The sequence below is a fragment of the Narcine bancroftii genome, chromosome 5 (assembly GCF_036971445.1).
Source record: "Narcine bancroftii isolate sNarBan1 chromosome 5, sNarBan1.hap1, whole genome shotgun sequence".
NCBI lineage: Eukaryota > Metazoa > Chordata > Chondrichthyes > Torpediniformes > Narcinidae > Narcine > Narcine bancroftii.
The window spans coordinates 181,360,939-181,376,672 of NC_091473.1; the positions used below are offsets into that span (position 1 = coordinate 181,360,939).

At 51.8% G+C, this 15,734-nt stretch overlaps 1 protein-coding gene across 9 annotated transcripts in view; it reads right to left on the reverse strand.

Annotated features, from left to right (window-relative positions):
- Positions 1 to 1,457: 1,457 nt before the first annotated feature.
- The window catches only part of fxyd5 (FXYD domain containing ion transport regulator 5), a 74,169-nt gene continuing 59,892 nt past the window's right edge, over positions 1,458 to 15,734 (reverse strand). For 6 of the 9 annotated variants that reach the window (XM_069940004.1, XM_069940000.1, XM_069940001.1 and 3 more), the window contains 9 exons: positions 13,458 to 13,530; positions 12,333 to 12,389; positions 11,641 to 11,697; positions 10,812 to 10,868; positions 9,029 to 9,109; positions 8,204 to 8,239; positions 6,460 to 6,534; positions 5,956 to 6,007; positions 5,264 to 5,467 (listed from right to left, as the gene is read on the reverse strand). In XM_069940004.1, coding sequence (XP_069796105.1) covers positions 5,425 to 5,467; positions 5,956 to 6,007; positions 6,460 to 6,534; positions 8,204 to 8,239; positions 9,029 to 9,109; positions 10,812 to 10,868; positions 11,641 to 11,697; positions 12,333 to 12,389; positions 13,458 to 13,530 — 531 coding nt within the window. In that variant the 3' untranslated portion in view covers positions 5,264 to 5,424. Of the gene's footprint in view, positions 1,840 to 5,263; positions 5,468 to 5,955; positions 6,008 to 6,459; positions 6,535 to 8,203; positions 8,240 to 9,028; positions 9,110 to 10,811; positions 10,869 to 11,640; positions 11,698 to 12,332; positions 12,390 to 13,457; positions 13,531 to 15,734 lie in introns of those variants that run through there. The other 3 variants (XM_069939997.1, XM_069939998.1, XM_069939999.1) reach the window with 3 other exon arrangements.

Consider the following 15,734-nt stretch of genomic DNA (forward strand, 5'->3'; position numbering starts at 1 on the left):
TTCAAAGGGGCGGGTGGCTTTGATGACGTGGGTGTTCTCTGGACAGAAGAAGTAGGGCTTGCACTCAGTGTACACCGGGTAGGCTCAGGTCAAGGAGTGAATCTCCTCGACTGTGTAGGGCAGGTTGCGAGCTTTGACAAAGTACGCAAACCTAGTGACCCCTGGATGACAGAGCTCCTCGTGGAGTCTCTGCAGTTTGTCCAGTGTATGTCCCCCTGGAGAGTGCATCTGGTGGGTCGTTGAGTTTACCAGGCCAATACAGTATGTCATAATTAAAGGTGGAGAGCTCGATTCTCCACCTGGCGATTTTGTCATTCTTGATCTTACCTCGCTGGGTATTGCTAAACATGAAGGAGACCATGCGTTGGTCAGTCAGCAGTGTAAAGTGCCTGCCAGTGTATCTAACAACGTACTGCTTCGACTATGGCCTGGGCCTCCTTCTCGACGAGGAATGTCAGCTCTCAGGACCCTGGAGGGTTCTGGAGAAGAAGGCTACCGGCCGGCCAGCCTGGTTCAAAGTGGCTGCCAGTGCAAAGTCGGACGCATCGCTCTCGACTTGGAACAGGATGAACTCGTTGATGGCTTGCAGCATTGCAGGAGTGATGATCGATTTGATGTGGTCGAAGGCCGCTTTAGCTTCACACAAAGCAGTGTGATTGACGACAGCCATTTTGGAGCGACAGACTACAACAAAGGCACTTTAAGGCACTTCTGGCACCTGGCTTTTCTCACTGGGCACTGGGACCTGCTGTGCTTGTTCCTCCCGCAGAAATAACACTTTAGGGTTGCATCGGGCAGTGTAGCGGCAGCCAACAGGCCGTCGGTGTGCCGGGGGGTAGTAGGGTAGAGGGAGAGCATCCTACTCACATCAGAGCGTGGGGTCCAGCCCTGAGAGTACTCGTCCATATGCAAGACTGCAGCCTCCATTGTCTCTGCAATCTGGATCACGTCCTCTAGGTTTTCTCCCCCGTGCTCGAGCAGGCGCTGCCTCACCTCATTCGATCGAACCCCGGCCACATAGGCATCCCGAATGAAATAGTCTGTGGTCTCCGCAGCAGTTCTGTCTGTGCAGGGACAGTCCCTTAGTCCCTGAATATAAGCTCTACTGGGCTGTTGCCTCCTTGTTGCAAGTTTGTACCGAGCATAGACCCTGTTCACTGGAAGCTTGTCGAGCCCTTTCAGCACCTTCATGGCAGCGGCATAAGTGGTCGTGTCCTGGATGCTCTGGTAGATTCTTGGGGACACCATAGTCATCAATATTAGTAGTCGATGGCTGTCCTCTATCAAGGCAAGGTCAGAGAGCTGTAAGTATGTTTCGAAGCATCTCACCCAGTGCTTAAAGTCATTCGAGGCTGTAGCTGACTGTGGGTCGATGTCGAGGCGTTCTAGCCATAGCATACGCTCCGTCCCTTCAAAACCTTTTAGTTAATAAAAGCCTTGGTTTGGATCAACAAGTCTTTGGTTCTTTCGACGCGCTCTACAATTTTATTAACTAAAAGACTGAAACATATCACATGTAGGTCGACCAGTCCAGAATTACCTGGTCTGGCTAGGAACAATCCTTTAAGACCTGGCAGTAGGTGTGGCTACACTCTCAGCCAATCACAGTCATCCTACACTACAATCTGTACATATACACATTGGTGATAGAATCTATACTATTGAAAATTAGATAAATTTCAAATCGCTTTTAGCTGTGGCCAGAAAATGTCTGGCAATTACTTGGAAAAACGAGACTGATTTGAGTATTCAGCGAAGGAGATGAGATCTTGAACTCAACTGGAAAGGATAACATTTCATTCACGTAATAATTATTCCTTTTCTGTTCAAACTTGGAACCTGTATATGGGATAAATGCGGTTCAACCATGAGTATATTTTCCCCCACATATCGCTGGTCTCTTGAGTTATTGATAGTGCATCAGTAACGGAGAGGGGGATGTGGAGAGAAGGAGAGGGAGGGAGGGCCAGTCATGGAGAAGGGGATGGGGAGAGGGAGAGAGGTAGTCATGGAGAGAGGAGGAGAGGGAGGGAGGGGCAGTCACGGAGAGGGGGATGGGGAGAGGGAGAGAGTGAGGGGCAATCGCAGAGAGTGGGTGAGGAGGGGCAGTCTCGGGAAGGGAGAGTGGAGAGAGGGAGGGTTTGTGACTGAGAGGGGCAGTTTTTGGGGTAATTTAGAAGGGGGTTGGGAGGGATGGGTGGGTTGGGGGAGGAGGGTTGAACACGTACTTTTATTGTATGATATATTATGATTAAAAAATAAACAAAGCAGGAAGGACGTGGAATCTACAGGAAGGGGGCAGAGGGGTTTCAGAGCTGAGATTATCTTGTGGTCATGTAATAAAGCAGGTGTAATATTACAAAAAAGCCGTCGTAATATTACAAAAGCCGCGTTTAGTTCTGCTGGAAGCCAGACAAAGGTTCAGCCATCAGCAGAAATTGCTCTGATTTTCTACGATTTCTCTGTAAGATTTGAGGATTTTATGAGACAAACGAAGGGGAGAAATGCCCCCTACCCCCAACGGGACCGGGAGTCTAAAACTGGAGGGTTTTTATGGGGGATGAGAAATTTAAACAGGGCAATACCTCCTCATGATGGGTCTGTGAGGAGGTGGGAGAGGAGAGGAACGGGACGGAATGGCCCCTGTGATTTGAGTTCGGATTTGTGTAAACTGGGGCAAAGCTCGCTGTGAGGAGGCGGGGAAGTGGGTGGGGGGGAATTCTTGGGGTGGGGAGAGGGGTCGGAGGGTGGGGGGAGAGGGGACAGAGTGAAGGGGTTCATGAGATGTGGGCATCAGCTCCGGTACTGAACCAGCATGCAATTGGATTACAGATCTTCAGTGGAGACAGATAATGGTGATTGGAGCGACTGCGGCTGTTGTGATTATAATTCTGCTCATGGCAGGTATGACCTCTGTTCAAGGCCGTTGACCACTCTGAGGTCACCATGAACAGTTCCTGGTCTCCATATCCCACACCGGGAGCACCGTGCACAGTTCCCCGGTCTCCATATCCCACACCGGGAGCACCGTGCACAGTATCCAGTCTCCGTATCCCACACCGGGAGCACCCAGTAAACGTGTCAGTTGGCGCTTTCCTGTGTTTAATTCAGAAGTGGCTGATGGAGTGAGAGAGCATGAATGAGAAAGAGAAAATAAGAGAGAGGGAGAGTGGGAAAGAGAGAGACAGGTGTAGAATGAGCTGTGGGAGAGAGGGGAGAGGAAGGAGAGAGAGAGAGAGAGAATGGGGAGAGAAAGAGAGGTATGGAGCAAGATAGAGACAGAGGGAGAGAGAGAAAAGGGGTTAGTGAATGAAGAGGTGGGGGGAGAGGGCCTGGTGTCCGAGGAAGGGGGTGGCGAGAAGGGGGAGAGAGAGGGAGGGAAACGGAGAAAGAGGGAGAGAGAGAGAGGTGATGAGGAGGCGGGAGGGAGTGAAGGAGAGGGGGAATGGGAGGGAGTGGAGAGGGGAGGGAGTGAAGGAGGCAGGGAGGGAGTGGAGAGGGGGAGGGGAGGAAGTGAAGGAGATGGGGAGGGAGTGAAGGAGGGGGTAGTGGGAGGGAGTGGAGAGGGGGAGGGGAAGGAATAAAGGAGAGGGGGAGGGGAGGAAGTGAAGGAGATGGGGAGGGAGTGGAGAGGGGGTTGGGAGGGAGTGATGGCGAGGGGGGAGTGGGAGGGAGTGAAAGAGAGGGGAGAAGAAAGGAGTGATGGGGGAGTGAGTGGGAGTGGAGGGGAGAGAGGGACGAGGAAAGAGAGAGAGGGGTGAGGGGAGGGGGAGAGAGAGATGAGGGAAGAGGGAGTGAGGGATGAGGGGAGGGGGGAGAGTGAGATGAGGAGGGAGGGAGAGGAGAGTTGGACAGGGACCTGCCGTGTTAGGGACACTAACAGTTCTCCTTGTTCCCGCAGCCATCGGTCTAAGGAAGAGGTTTTCACCATCTCAGTCCCCGGGGTAAAGTGACTTCTGCTCATTGTGAACATGTCTGTATGGGGGCTGAGAAGAGAGGGAGTGGTGAGGGAGGGGAGGTGAGCAGGGAGGGAGGAGATGAGGAGGGAGGGAGGGGAGATGAGCAGGGAGGGAGGAGATGAGGAGGGAGGGAGGGGAGGTGAGAAGGGAGGGGGCAAGGAGCTCAGCACTGGGGACGCACGTGGATCATCAGTGGTAACTCAACCTTCCTCCGCCATTAGGTTGTACCAATTGACAGCAACAGCCCCTCCATAATTTTCAACAATTGCCATGGGTCAGCAGGCACAGGGAGACTGAATGGCCTTTAGCTGCCTCCTGTCTGGAGTGTGTGATCCTGGTGCCGGTGGCAAAGTCTCGCGGGTTTCAGCGACGCCCTGGAGTAGAATTATTGACAACTGTGGGGCGAGTGTGAGTACGTGTAAGTGTGTATGTATGAATGTGTGAGTGTGTAACAGTGTGTGACAGTGAGAGTGTAAATGTGTGATAGTGTGTGAGTATGTGCGTGTGTGTGAGTGACAGTGTGTGTGAGAGTGTGAGTGTGTGTGACTGTGTGAGTGCGTGTGTGACTGTGTGACAGTGTGTGAGTGTGTGAAAGTGTATGATATTGGGTGACAGTGTGTGAGTGTATGTGGGTGAGTGTGAGAGAGTGTGAGAGTGTGACAGTGTGTGTGAGTGTGTGACTGTGTGTGTGTGTGTGACAGAGTGAGTGTGTGTGTGACAGTATGTGAGTATGTGCATGTGTGTGAGTGACAGTGTGTGAGTGTGTGAGGGTGAGTGTGAGAGTGTGTGAGAGTGTGACAGTGTGCGACAGTGTGTATGAGTGTGTGCGCATGCGTGTGTGAGTGTATGTGAATGTGTGAGGGAGAGAGTGAGGCCGTCCTCAGGAGAGGATCCTTGTGGGTGACAGTTTTTGGACTGGGGGGTTAATCTCTTCCTGGGGTCACTTCACGATTAAAACAAATTCATTATGTTCAACAGGTGCCTTTTGTCTTTCCTGTCAACCCCCTCCCTCCCCCCTCTCTCCCCCCTCATCTCACCCCACTTCCTCCCCCACCTCACCCCCTCACTCCCTCTCACCTCACCCCCCCTCTTTCACCTCACCCCCTCCCACCTCACCCCTCCCTTTTCCTCCCTCCTGACTCCTTCCCTCCCTCCACACCATTTCCTCCACATCCCCTCCCCTTCCCTCCCACCTCACCGCACCCTCCTTCCTCTCTGCTCCCTCCCTCCTCACCACCCCCTCCCTCCCACCTCATTCCCCTCCCTCCTCACCAGCTCCCACATCACAGATAAAACACAAATAGTTGGTAACTTCAAGGCTTTTACTGAGTAGGAACTGTTCAGGGTCTGAGCCTGGGATTGAACTGATGACCACTCTGCTGCCCCACTGGCTACCCCCAGACTCCAGGGCCTACAGAGCGGAGATGCCCGCCTCGACCAGCGAGACATCCAATGACCGTTCAAATCAGTCGATTAGTTTCTGGGGGTCCCTTGAAAGCTTGTATGTCCTGTGGTGAGGGAGAGGGAGAGAGTGAGGAGAGAGGGGGGAGAGGGGGAAGGGGAGAGGGGGAGAGAGGGAAGAGGGGAAGAGAGAGAGAGGAAGAAGGGGAGAGAGAGGAGAAAGGGGGGAGAGAGTGGGGTAGATAGGGAGAGAGGGGAGATGGGGAAGGGGAAGAGAGGAGAGAGAGGGATGGGAGAGAGAGGGGAGAGGGGGAGAGAGTGGGGTAGATGAGGAGAGAGAGGGAGAGGGAGACAGGGGGAAGGGGAGAGAGGGAGGGAGAGAGGAGGAGAGAGTGGGGAGGTGGGGAGAGAGGGGAGAGGAGTGGGGAGATGGGGACAGAGAGGAGGGAGAGAGAGAGTGGAGAGGGGGAGAGAGAGGGGAGAGAGTGGGGGAGATGGGGAGAAAGAGTGGAGAGGCAGGAAGGGGGTTACTGTCAACGTTGATGCAGGCAGGGATGGGACGATTCCTTTCCAACCGTAGCCTGAGACAACTTACCGTGCCCTCCTGAACCTGACCCAAGGGCATCTCAGCACCGAATCGTGTCCAGCTAGAAAAGAGGGATTTATTCAACGGGGGCATTGTACAGATACCTGGCAGCTTGAGGGGAGGGGGACCGGACGAGATGAGGGGCAGTGGTACGGTGGGGGGGGCGGGATAATGGGTCAGTGAAGGAATAAAAGAGGCAGCAATAGAGAGATGAAGAGAGGGAAAGAGTGAGGGAAGGTGGAAGAGGAAAGGAGAGAGATATTGGGGAGGGGTGTAGGGGAGCGGAGGGAGATACAGAGATAGGGAGGGGTGTAGTAGACCGGAAGGGGTTACAGAGACAGGGAGGGGTGTCAGGGACCAGAGGGGGGAGGGTTACAGAGACAGGGAAGGGTGTCGGGGACCAAAGAGGGTTACAGAGACAGGGAGGGGTGTAGGGGACCAGAGGGGTGTCACAGAGACAGGGAGCGGTGTCAGGGACCGGTGGGGACTGGATGTCCCTGTTGACACACTCACCAAACAGAACAATAACTCCCATGATGAAGAAGATGGCACCCATCACCATTCCATGTCTTCTGAGCGACGTGTAGTCTGTTTAGGAACAAGAGGAGACCCCACATGTGGGATGTGATCATAATTATATGGCCAATGAGACACCGTTGAAGAATCCGGTTCAATCAACACTGAGGAAGGACAGTGACCTTCATTACAGAATCTAAATCAATGGGGAATTTTGCTCAAGGAGTACAGATGGAGTTCATCTGGGAAAAGGAAGTTAAATGAAGTCAGGAATCACACAGAGTTCAGTGGAGCCCTGGAGAGAGTGGTAGAACTGAGGGACCCCAGAGTAAAGGGACATTGTTCACTAAGAGTGGGGACACAGGTGGGGGGGGGGGGAAAGGGTGTTGAGGAACAGAAAGACTCTGGGGTACAGGGACATCATTCCCTGAGAGTGGGGACACAGGTAGAAGGGATGGGGAAGTGTGTTAGAGAACAGAGAGACCCCGGGGTACAGGAACATGGATCCCTGAGAGTGGGGACACTGGTAGACGGGGCAGGGAAGGGTGATATGGAACAGAGAGAACACGGGGTACAGGGACATCATTCCCAGAGAGGGGGACACAGGTAGACGGGGAGGGGAAGTGTGTTAGAGAACAGAGAGACCCTGGGGTACAGTGACATCGATCCCTGAGAGTGGGGACACTGGTAGACGGGATGGGGGAAGGGTGTTGGAGAACAGAGAGACCCTGGGGTACAGGGACCTCTTTCCCTGACGATGGGGACAGAGGTAGACAGGGCGGTGAAGGGTATTGCAGAACAGAGAGACCCCGGGGTACAGGGTCATCATTCCCTGAGAGTAGGGACACAGGGAGTTGGGGCAGGGAAGGGTGTTGGAGAACAGAGAGACCTCGGGGTACAGGGACATCGTTTCCATGAGAGTGGGGACACAGGTAGACGGGGCGGGGAAGGGCGTTGGTGAACAGAAACAATCCGGGGTACAGGGACATCATTCACCGAGAGTGGTGACACAGGTAGACAGGGCGGGGAAGAGTGATATAGAACAGAGAGAGACCAGGGTACATGGGCATGGTTCCCTGAGATTGAGGACACAGGTAGATGGGGCGGAGAATGATGTGGTAGAACAGTGAGACCCCGGGGTACAGGGACCTCTTTCCCTGAGGGTGGGGACAAGGGTAGACGGGGCAGGGAATGGTATTGTAGAACAGAGAGACCCAGGGGTACATGGATATCATTCCCTGAGAGTGGGGGGACTGGTAGATGGGACGAGGAAGGATGTTGAAGAACAGAGAGAACACAGGGTACAGGGACATCGATCCCTGAAAGTGGGGACACAGGTAGATGGGGCGGGGAAGTCTGTTGAAGAACAGAGAGACCCCGGGGCACAGGGACCTCTTTCCTTGAGGGTGGGGACACAGGTAGACGGGGCATGGAAGGGTATTGTAGAACAGAGAGACCCAGGGGTACATGGATATCATTCCCTGAGAGTGGGGGACTGGTAGATGGGGTGGGGAAGGATGTTGAAGAACAGAGAGAACACAGGGTACAGGGACATCAATCCCTGAGAGTGGGGACACAGGTAGGTGGGGCGGAGAAGGGTGTTGGAGAACTGGGAGACCCCGGGCTACAGGGACATCTATAGAATGCTCACTGCTCCCTCATCATCTCCCCTTCTTCCTTATTGCCCATCCCTCAACTCTTGCCCTCCCTCATTTCAATCGTCCCTCCACAGATCATTTACCGTAAGTGAACTTCTGTTGCTCTAGATGAGGAACTTCTGAAAAAATAAATGAAAATTATTCCACAATTGGAAGGTTTAAGGGAAGGGGGCGATTTAAAGGGGACAATCACAGCACATAACAGGGGTGGGGGGAGGTTATGGGACTGTGGGAGAAGTATGCGGGAGAGTGGCAGTATTTGGATTGGAATTGGATGGGGAAGTTTTAGAGGGAATGGGAAGGTTGAGAGGGAGGGGGTTGAGAGGGAGGGGGATTGAGAGGGACTGGGAGGATTTAGAGGGAGGGGAAGATTTAGAGGGAGAAGGAGGGGAAAGGTTGAGAGGAAGGGGGAATGTTGAGAGGGAGGGGAAGGGTTGAGAGAGAGGGGGATGGTTGAGGGGTGGTATAGAGGGAGGGGGAAGGTTGAGAGGGAGAGAAAAGGTTTAGAAGGTGGGAAGATTTAGAGGGATGGGGAAGGTTGAGAGGGAGGGGAAAGGTTGAGAGGGATGGGGAAAGGTTGAGAGGGATGGGGAAGGTTGAGAGGGATGGGGAAGGTTGAGAGGGATGGGGAAGATTTAGAGGGAGGGGGAAGGTAGAGAGGGAGGGGGTTATAGAGGGAGGGGGAAGATTGAGAGGGAGGGGGAAAGGTTTAGAGGGAGGGGGAGGGTTTAGAGGGAGGGGGAATAAACGCAGGGAAAAGTCTCCAGCTCAGGAAGACAATTGGATCAGCATGGAAGGGTCGGGCTGAATAGCTTCTCTGTCAGTGGTGTCCCACTCCAACTCACACACATGGTTTGGGGAGTGGGGGACGAGGATCGGGACCAGGGAAAGTCAGTTCCACCCCTCACCTGGCATTGCTGATGTTTTCCAGTCTTGGATCGTCGAGGAGGTTCCAGAGCTGCTCGAAGGGTTGGTCTCTCTGTCTATTTCTGGAATATTTTATTTCATCAACATATACATAATAATAAATGACCATATAATACAATGTTAACAAATCTATACTGAAAATATACAATTGGTCTCCTTGTCTGTGTGTGTGTGAGTGTGTGTATTCAGAGGGGGGAAATAGAGGGTAGAGGAAGGGAGAGGGAGGGAGAGGTGGAGGGGGGAGTGAGTGGGGGAAGAGAGATGGGAAGAGAGAAAGGGAAAGAGGGGCAGGGAGAGGGAGGACAGATAGATAGAGAGGGTGAGGGGGAGAGAGACGGGTGAGTTTGAGGGGGGGGAGATGGGTGAGAGTGTCAGTTGGAGAGGGGAGAGAGTGAGAGGGTGAGAAAAGGGGAGAGAGGGAGAGGGAGAGGATTGGGAAGGAAAGGGGGAGGGAGAGTGGGGCAAAAGAAATAGTGAGAGAGGGGGTTAGAGAGAGGGGGAGTGGAAGGATGGCTAGAGGCAGGATAGGGAGTGGATGGGGAGAGGGGTGAGAGAGGTTGGGGAGAAGGGGGGAAGGAGAGAGAAGTCAGAGGGGGGGAAAACCAAATTCTCAGCTCCTCCTGCCCCACAAAACACCTGTGAGCACAGGTACCCTTTCTCACTGTAATCCCAGGAGATGTACTGGCATTCACCACAGGCCCTCTGTCCCCCACCTCGACAAAACTTCCTCCCTGTCATCTCTCCCACCTCTCCACCATGAGAACTGAACAGTTCCCCAGTGGAGAGAGGGGAAAGAACAAAGTTGCTTCATGTGTAGATAAGTGACAACATGTCCTCGTTGGAAGGGTGGTGCAGCAGCTCCTTCTCTTCCTCAGGACGGTAGGAGGGGCCCATCTCAACATCGTTAGACAGGAGCACAATCTAGACTCAAGTCTGGCTGCATCAGTGTGGTCCGCTCAACCCCTCCCCGTCTCAGTAACCCCCTCCGGTCCCCTCCATCTTTCCCTGTCTCTGTAAACCCATCCAGTCCCCTACACCCCTCCCTGACTCTGTAACCCCCTCCAGTAACCCACATCCCTCCCTATCTCTGTAACTCCCTCCTGTCCCCTACACTCCTCCCTGTCTCTGTAACCCCTTCCAGTCCCCTACACCCCTCTCTATCTCTGTAAACCCCTCCGATCCCCTACACCCCTCCCTGTCTCTGAAACCCCCTCCGGTCCCCTACACACCTCCCTGTCTCCTTAATGCCCTCTGGTCCACAACATCCCTCCAAGTCTCCGTAATTCTCTCCGGTCCCCTACACCCCTCCCTGTCTCTGTAACCCCCTTTGGTTCCCTACACCCCTCCCTGTCACTATAACACCCTCCAGTCCCCTACACCCCTCCCTCTGTAACCCCCTTCCAGTCCCCTACACCCCTCCCTGTCACTATAACCCCCTCTGGTCTCCTCCATCCCTCCCTGTCTCTGCAACACCCTCTGGTCTCCTACACCCCTCTGTCTCTCCGTAACCCCCTCTGGACCCCGACATCCCTCCCTGTCTCTGTAACCCCATCCGGTCCCCTACACCCCTCCCAGTCTCTGTAACCTCCTTTGGTCTCCTACACCCATCCCTGTTTCTATAACTCCCTCCCATCCCGTACACACCCCTGTCTCTGTAATGCATTCCCATCCTGTACACCCCCCTGTCTCTGTAAACCCCTCCGGTCTCCTACACCCATGTCGCATCAAAAGGGAATGAGGAACAAACCCCAGAGATAGACCTACCTGTGGGTGTTGGAGACATGTGGGTGGAGTTAGTGATGGAACCGTCCTCAGCCCATCCTGAGGGAAAAAATATGTGTGAAAAGCTGTCTCCATCTCCCCAAATCATCCACACCTTCAGTAATCATCTGTGTGTGTGTGTGTGTGTGTGTGTGTGTGTGTGTGTGTGTGTGTGTGTGAGAGAGAGAGAGAGAGTGTGTGTGAGTTAAGGGTATGTGTGTGAGAGAGAGTGTGTGAGTGTGTGTGAATGTAGGTGTGTGTGTGAGAGAGAGTGAGAGTGTGTGTGTGTGTGTGTGAGTGTATGTGTGTGTGAGAGAGTGAGAGAGTGTGTGTGAGTGTGGTTTGTGTGTGAGAGTCTGTGTGTATGTGATTGTGTGCATGTGTGAGATTGTGTGTGTGTACGTATGTGATTGTGTGTATATATGTAATTGTGTGCATGTATGTATGTGATTGTATGTATGTATGTGATTGGGTTTACATAGGCGATTGTGTTTTTATGTATGTGATTGTGTTTGCATGTATGTATGTGATTGTGTGTGTATGTATGTGATTTTGTGTGTGTATGTGATTGTGTGTGTATATGATATTGTGTGCGTGTGTGTATGTGATTATGTTTATGTAGTGATTGTGTATGTGATTGTGTGTGTATGTATGTGATTGTGTGTATCTATGTGATTGTGTGTGCATGTATGTATGTGAAGGTGTGTGCATGTGAGAGAGAGAGAGAACACACGTAACATGATCATGTAGAGAACTGGGTCAGTATGGGCATGCAAGGCTGAAGGGCCTGTTTCCCTGTTGTCAAATCCCCAACCACCAGAGATGGACCTACCTGTGGGTGCTCGAGACACGTGGGTGGAGTTAGAGAGGGAACCGTTCTCAGCCCATCCTGAGGGAGAAAATCTGTGTGAAAAGTTGTCTCCATCTCCCCAAATCATCCACACCTTCAGTAATCATCTCCATCTCCTTGTGTGTGTGTGTGTGTGTGTGTGTGTGTGTGTGTGTGTGTGTGAGTGTAAGTGTGGGTGTGAGTGACTCCGAGTTTGGGTGTGTGAGTGAGTGAGTGAGTGAGTGAGTGAGTGAGTGAGTGAGTGAGTGTGTGTGTGTGTGTGTGTGTGTGTGTGTGTGTGTGTGTGTGTGGATGTGAGTGTGAGCATGTGTGTGTGATTGTGTTTGCGTGTATGTATATGATTGTGTGTGGATGTATGTGGTTCTGTGCGTGTATGTGATTGTGTGCGGATGTATGTGATTCTGTGCGTGTATGTGATTGTGTGTGGATGTATGTGATTGTGTGCATGAATGCATGTGATTGTGTGCGTGTATGTATGTGATTGTGTGTATCTATGTGATTGTGTGTATCTATGTGATTGTGTGTGCATGTATGCATGTGATGGCTTGTGCATGTGAGAGAGAGAGAGAACACACGTAACATGATCATGTAGAGAACTGGGTCAGTATGGGCATGCAAGGCTGAAGGGCCTGTTTCCCTGTTGTCAAATCCCCAACCACCAGAGATGGACCTACCTGTGGGTGCTTGAGACATGTGGGTGGAGTTAGAGAGGGAACCGTCCTCAGCCCAACCTGAGGGAGAAAATCTGTGTGAAAAGTTGTCTCCATCTCCCCAAATCATCCACACCTTCAGTAATCATCTCCGTTTCCATGTGTGTGGGTGTGAGAGAGGGAGTGGGTGTGTGTGAGTGTGTAGGGGTGAGTAGGTGAGTGTATGTGGGTGTGTAAAAGTGAGTGCGTGTGTGTGTAGTGATGAGTGGGTAAGTGGGTGAGTGTGTGGATGTGTGTATGTGTGAGTGTGGGTGTAAGTGAGTGTGAGTGGAGGTGTGTGTGCAGTGATGAGAGTGTGTGTAGGGGTGAGTGGGTGAGTGTGAGTGTGTGTGTGTGATTGGGGTGAGTGGGTGAGTGTGTGTGTGAGTGTGTGGGGGTATTGAGTGTGCGTGAGTGTGAGTAAGGGTGTGTGTGTAGGAGTGAACGGGTGAGTGAGTAGGGGTGAGTGGGTGTGTGTGAATGTGAATATGTAGGGGTGTGTGGATGAGTGTGAGTGTGTGTGTGGGAGTGGGTGGGTGTGTGTTTGTAGGTGTGAGTGTGTGTGTGTGGGTAGAGTGAGTGGGTGAGTGTGAGTGTGTAGGGGTGAGTGGGTGAGTGCGTGTATTTAGGAGTGAGTGAGTGTGTAGGGGTGAGTGTGAGTGTTGGTGATATGTAGGGGTGAGTGGGTGAGTGTTAGTGTGAGAGTGGGTGTGAGTATGAGTGTGTGTGTAGGTGTGGGTGTGTAGGGGCGAATGGGTGTGTGTAAGGGTGAGTGGGTGAGTGTGTGTGCATGTCGGGGTGAGTGGGTGAGTGCGGGTGTGTGTGTGTGTGTGTGTAGGGGTGAGTGAGAGTGTGAGTGTGTGTGTGTGTTTAGGGGTGAGTGTGGGTGTGTGTGTGTTTAGGGGTGAGTGTGAGTGTGAGAGTCTGTGTGTCTCTTGAACAGATTCCCCACCCAACTGAACATCCCCAGTGAATCACAGCAGCAGGAGTGTCTGAACCCTTGGATGGGGGGTTGGGGGAGGTGGGGGTGTTTCCCCGTTCGGGGAGGCCTCCATCCCCCATTGCTGTCAGTCCCGCGAATACGAGGCCAGGTTCATCCCCAATACCTACTCTGTGTGGTGGCAGCTTGGACACAGATCACGACCAGCAGCATCAAAGGGTGACCTCGGCTTCTCTCCAACATCTGGATATGAAGAGGGGGACATTTACACGAAGGTCAGTCAAAGTCCAACCCAGCATTAGTCCTGACTACACTCACCTTCACTGGGGGTGATGGGTCCCACACATTGACCCTCACTGGGGGGATCAGGTCCCATACACACACAGACCCTCACTGCGGGGATGGGTCCCACACACACACAGACCCTCACTGCGGGGATGGGTCCCACACACACACATACCCTCTGGGAGGATGGGTCCCACCCACACTGACCCTCACTGGGGGATGGTCCCACACACACAGACCCTCACTGGGGGGATGGTCCCACACACACACACAGACCCTCTGGGAGGACGGGTCCCACCCACACTGACCCTCACTGGGGGATGGTCCCACACACACAGATCCTCACTGGGGGGAATGGATCCCACCCACACGGACCCTCACTGGGGGGACAGGTCCTACTGACCCTCATTTTCCTTGTTCCACCCCTTCCCTCTCTATACCCAACCCCTTCTCTTTTATTCAGCTCTCTCTCTCTCTCTCTCTCTCTCTCTCTCTCCCTTCTATGTCTCCTCTCACTCTCCCCCATTTATCGTCCCCTTCTGCCCAACCTCAGTTCCCCTCCCTCTCTGCTTCCCACCAATTTCCTTTCTTTCCAATCTGCATGCTCTCGTGTCAGTGTCCAGCACCCTCACCATCTCTTCCCTGATCCCTCTCTCCCTCTACATTCTCTCTCTGATCTCTATCCCCACTCTCGTTCTCCCCATTCTCTCCATGCTCTCCCTTGCTGCTCTCTACCCCACTCTCTCCCCGCTTTTCTCTTCCACTCTACCCTGCGCTCTCTTCCTCTCTCTCTCTCTCTCTCTCTCTCTCTCTCTCTCTCTCTCTCTGTCCCTTGTAATGATAGTGATCATGTTTGCATGGCCACTTGCAAGGCCTCGATTATAGTTCCTGTTTGATTAGACTTGGGTGCCAGCAAGGGACTGATGCAAAGCAGGACACACAGTCTGTTGGATCTGTAATGGTGCTGTTTACATCAATTTTAAAATAAAGAACCTTTTCCTTCATCTATGTGTTGTCTAAGATCTCACATACACGAATATAAGGTGAAACATGGTTTCAGATGTGGGATGAAGGAAATTAAAAGGAAATACTTTAAAAGGTAAAATCTAAAGTCAGCAACTGATCAGTGAAGAGAAGCCAACACAGTGAAAAATGGAAGGATTACATCCACCAGCGAAACTTCAGCTGACAGATAATGTGGCTGAAAATTGGAACAGATTTAAACAGCATTTTGTATTGTATTTAGTGGTAGTCAGTGCTAATGGGAAAAGTGATAAAGTGAAAACATCAGTTTTCTTACATGTCGTGGGTGTTGAAGCCCTGGAGGCATATAACAACTTCACATTTGCTGCTGCAGAAGACAAATGAAACTGGAAAAAATAATGGAACAGTTTGTGGCATACCGCATACCTAAATGTAATGTGACATTTGAAAGGCACAGATTTTTCACGTGTACAGAAAATGGAAGAAAATATTGATCAGTATGTGACTGAATTGAGAAACAGAAGCAAAATGTGTGAATGTGGTGGACTGACCGACTTACTGATAAAAGACAGACTTGTGTGTGGTATTCCAGATAATAGTCTAAGGGAATGACTGCTAAGAGAGCAAAATCTAGACCTGGAAAAAAGCCATAGCACTCTGTAGGGCTACAGAAACTGTAAAAGCGCAGGCAATAGAGCTGTTCAATGAAACTAGCTGCAACGACATGGATGCAGTGGGCAAGAACAAACATAAACCGTTTAACAAAAAGTGCACCAAAGTGGAAAGAGAGGCGTGGCCAGCGAACAAAAATGAAAGGGACAATCAAAAGCCGTGTGGTCGATGCAGTACACAACACCTACCAAAAAGTGTCCAGCATATGGTAAAATATGCTATATGTACAACAAAAGCAACCATTATGCCTGTTGCTGTAGGAACCATGTACAACAAAGCAAGGTACATGCAGCAGATGAAAGGGAGATAGAGAAATTCTATGTAAACGTTTTGACTGAAACAGGAAAGAAAACAGAGACTGGATGTTGAGATTAAAAGTGAATGACATATATATTTCAATTAAATTGGATACTGGAGCACAAATTAATGTAATATCAGAGACTAATTTTAAGAAGATTAGATCCAGACCAAAGATGTATGGAACAAAAGTGAAGGTGACAGGATAT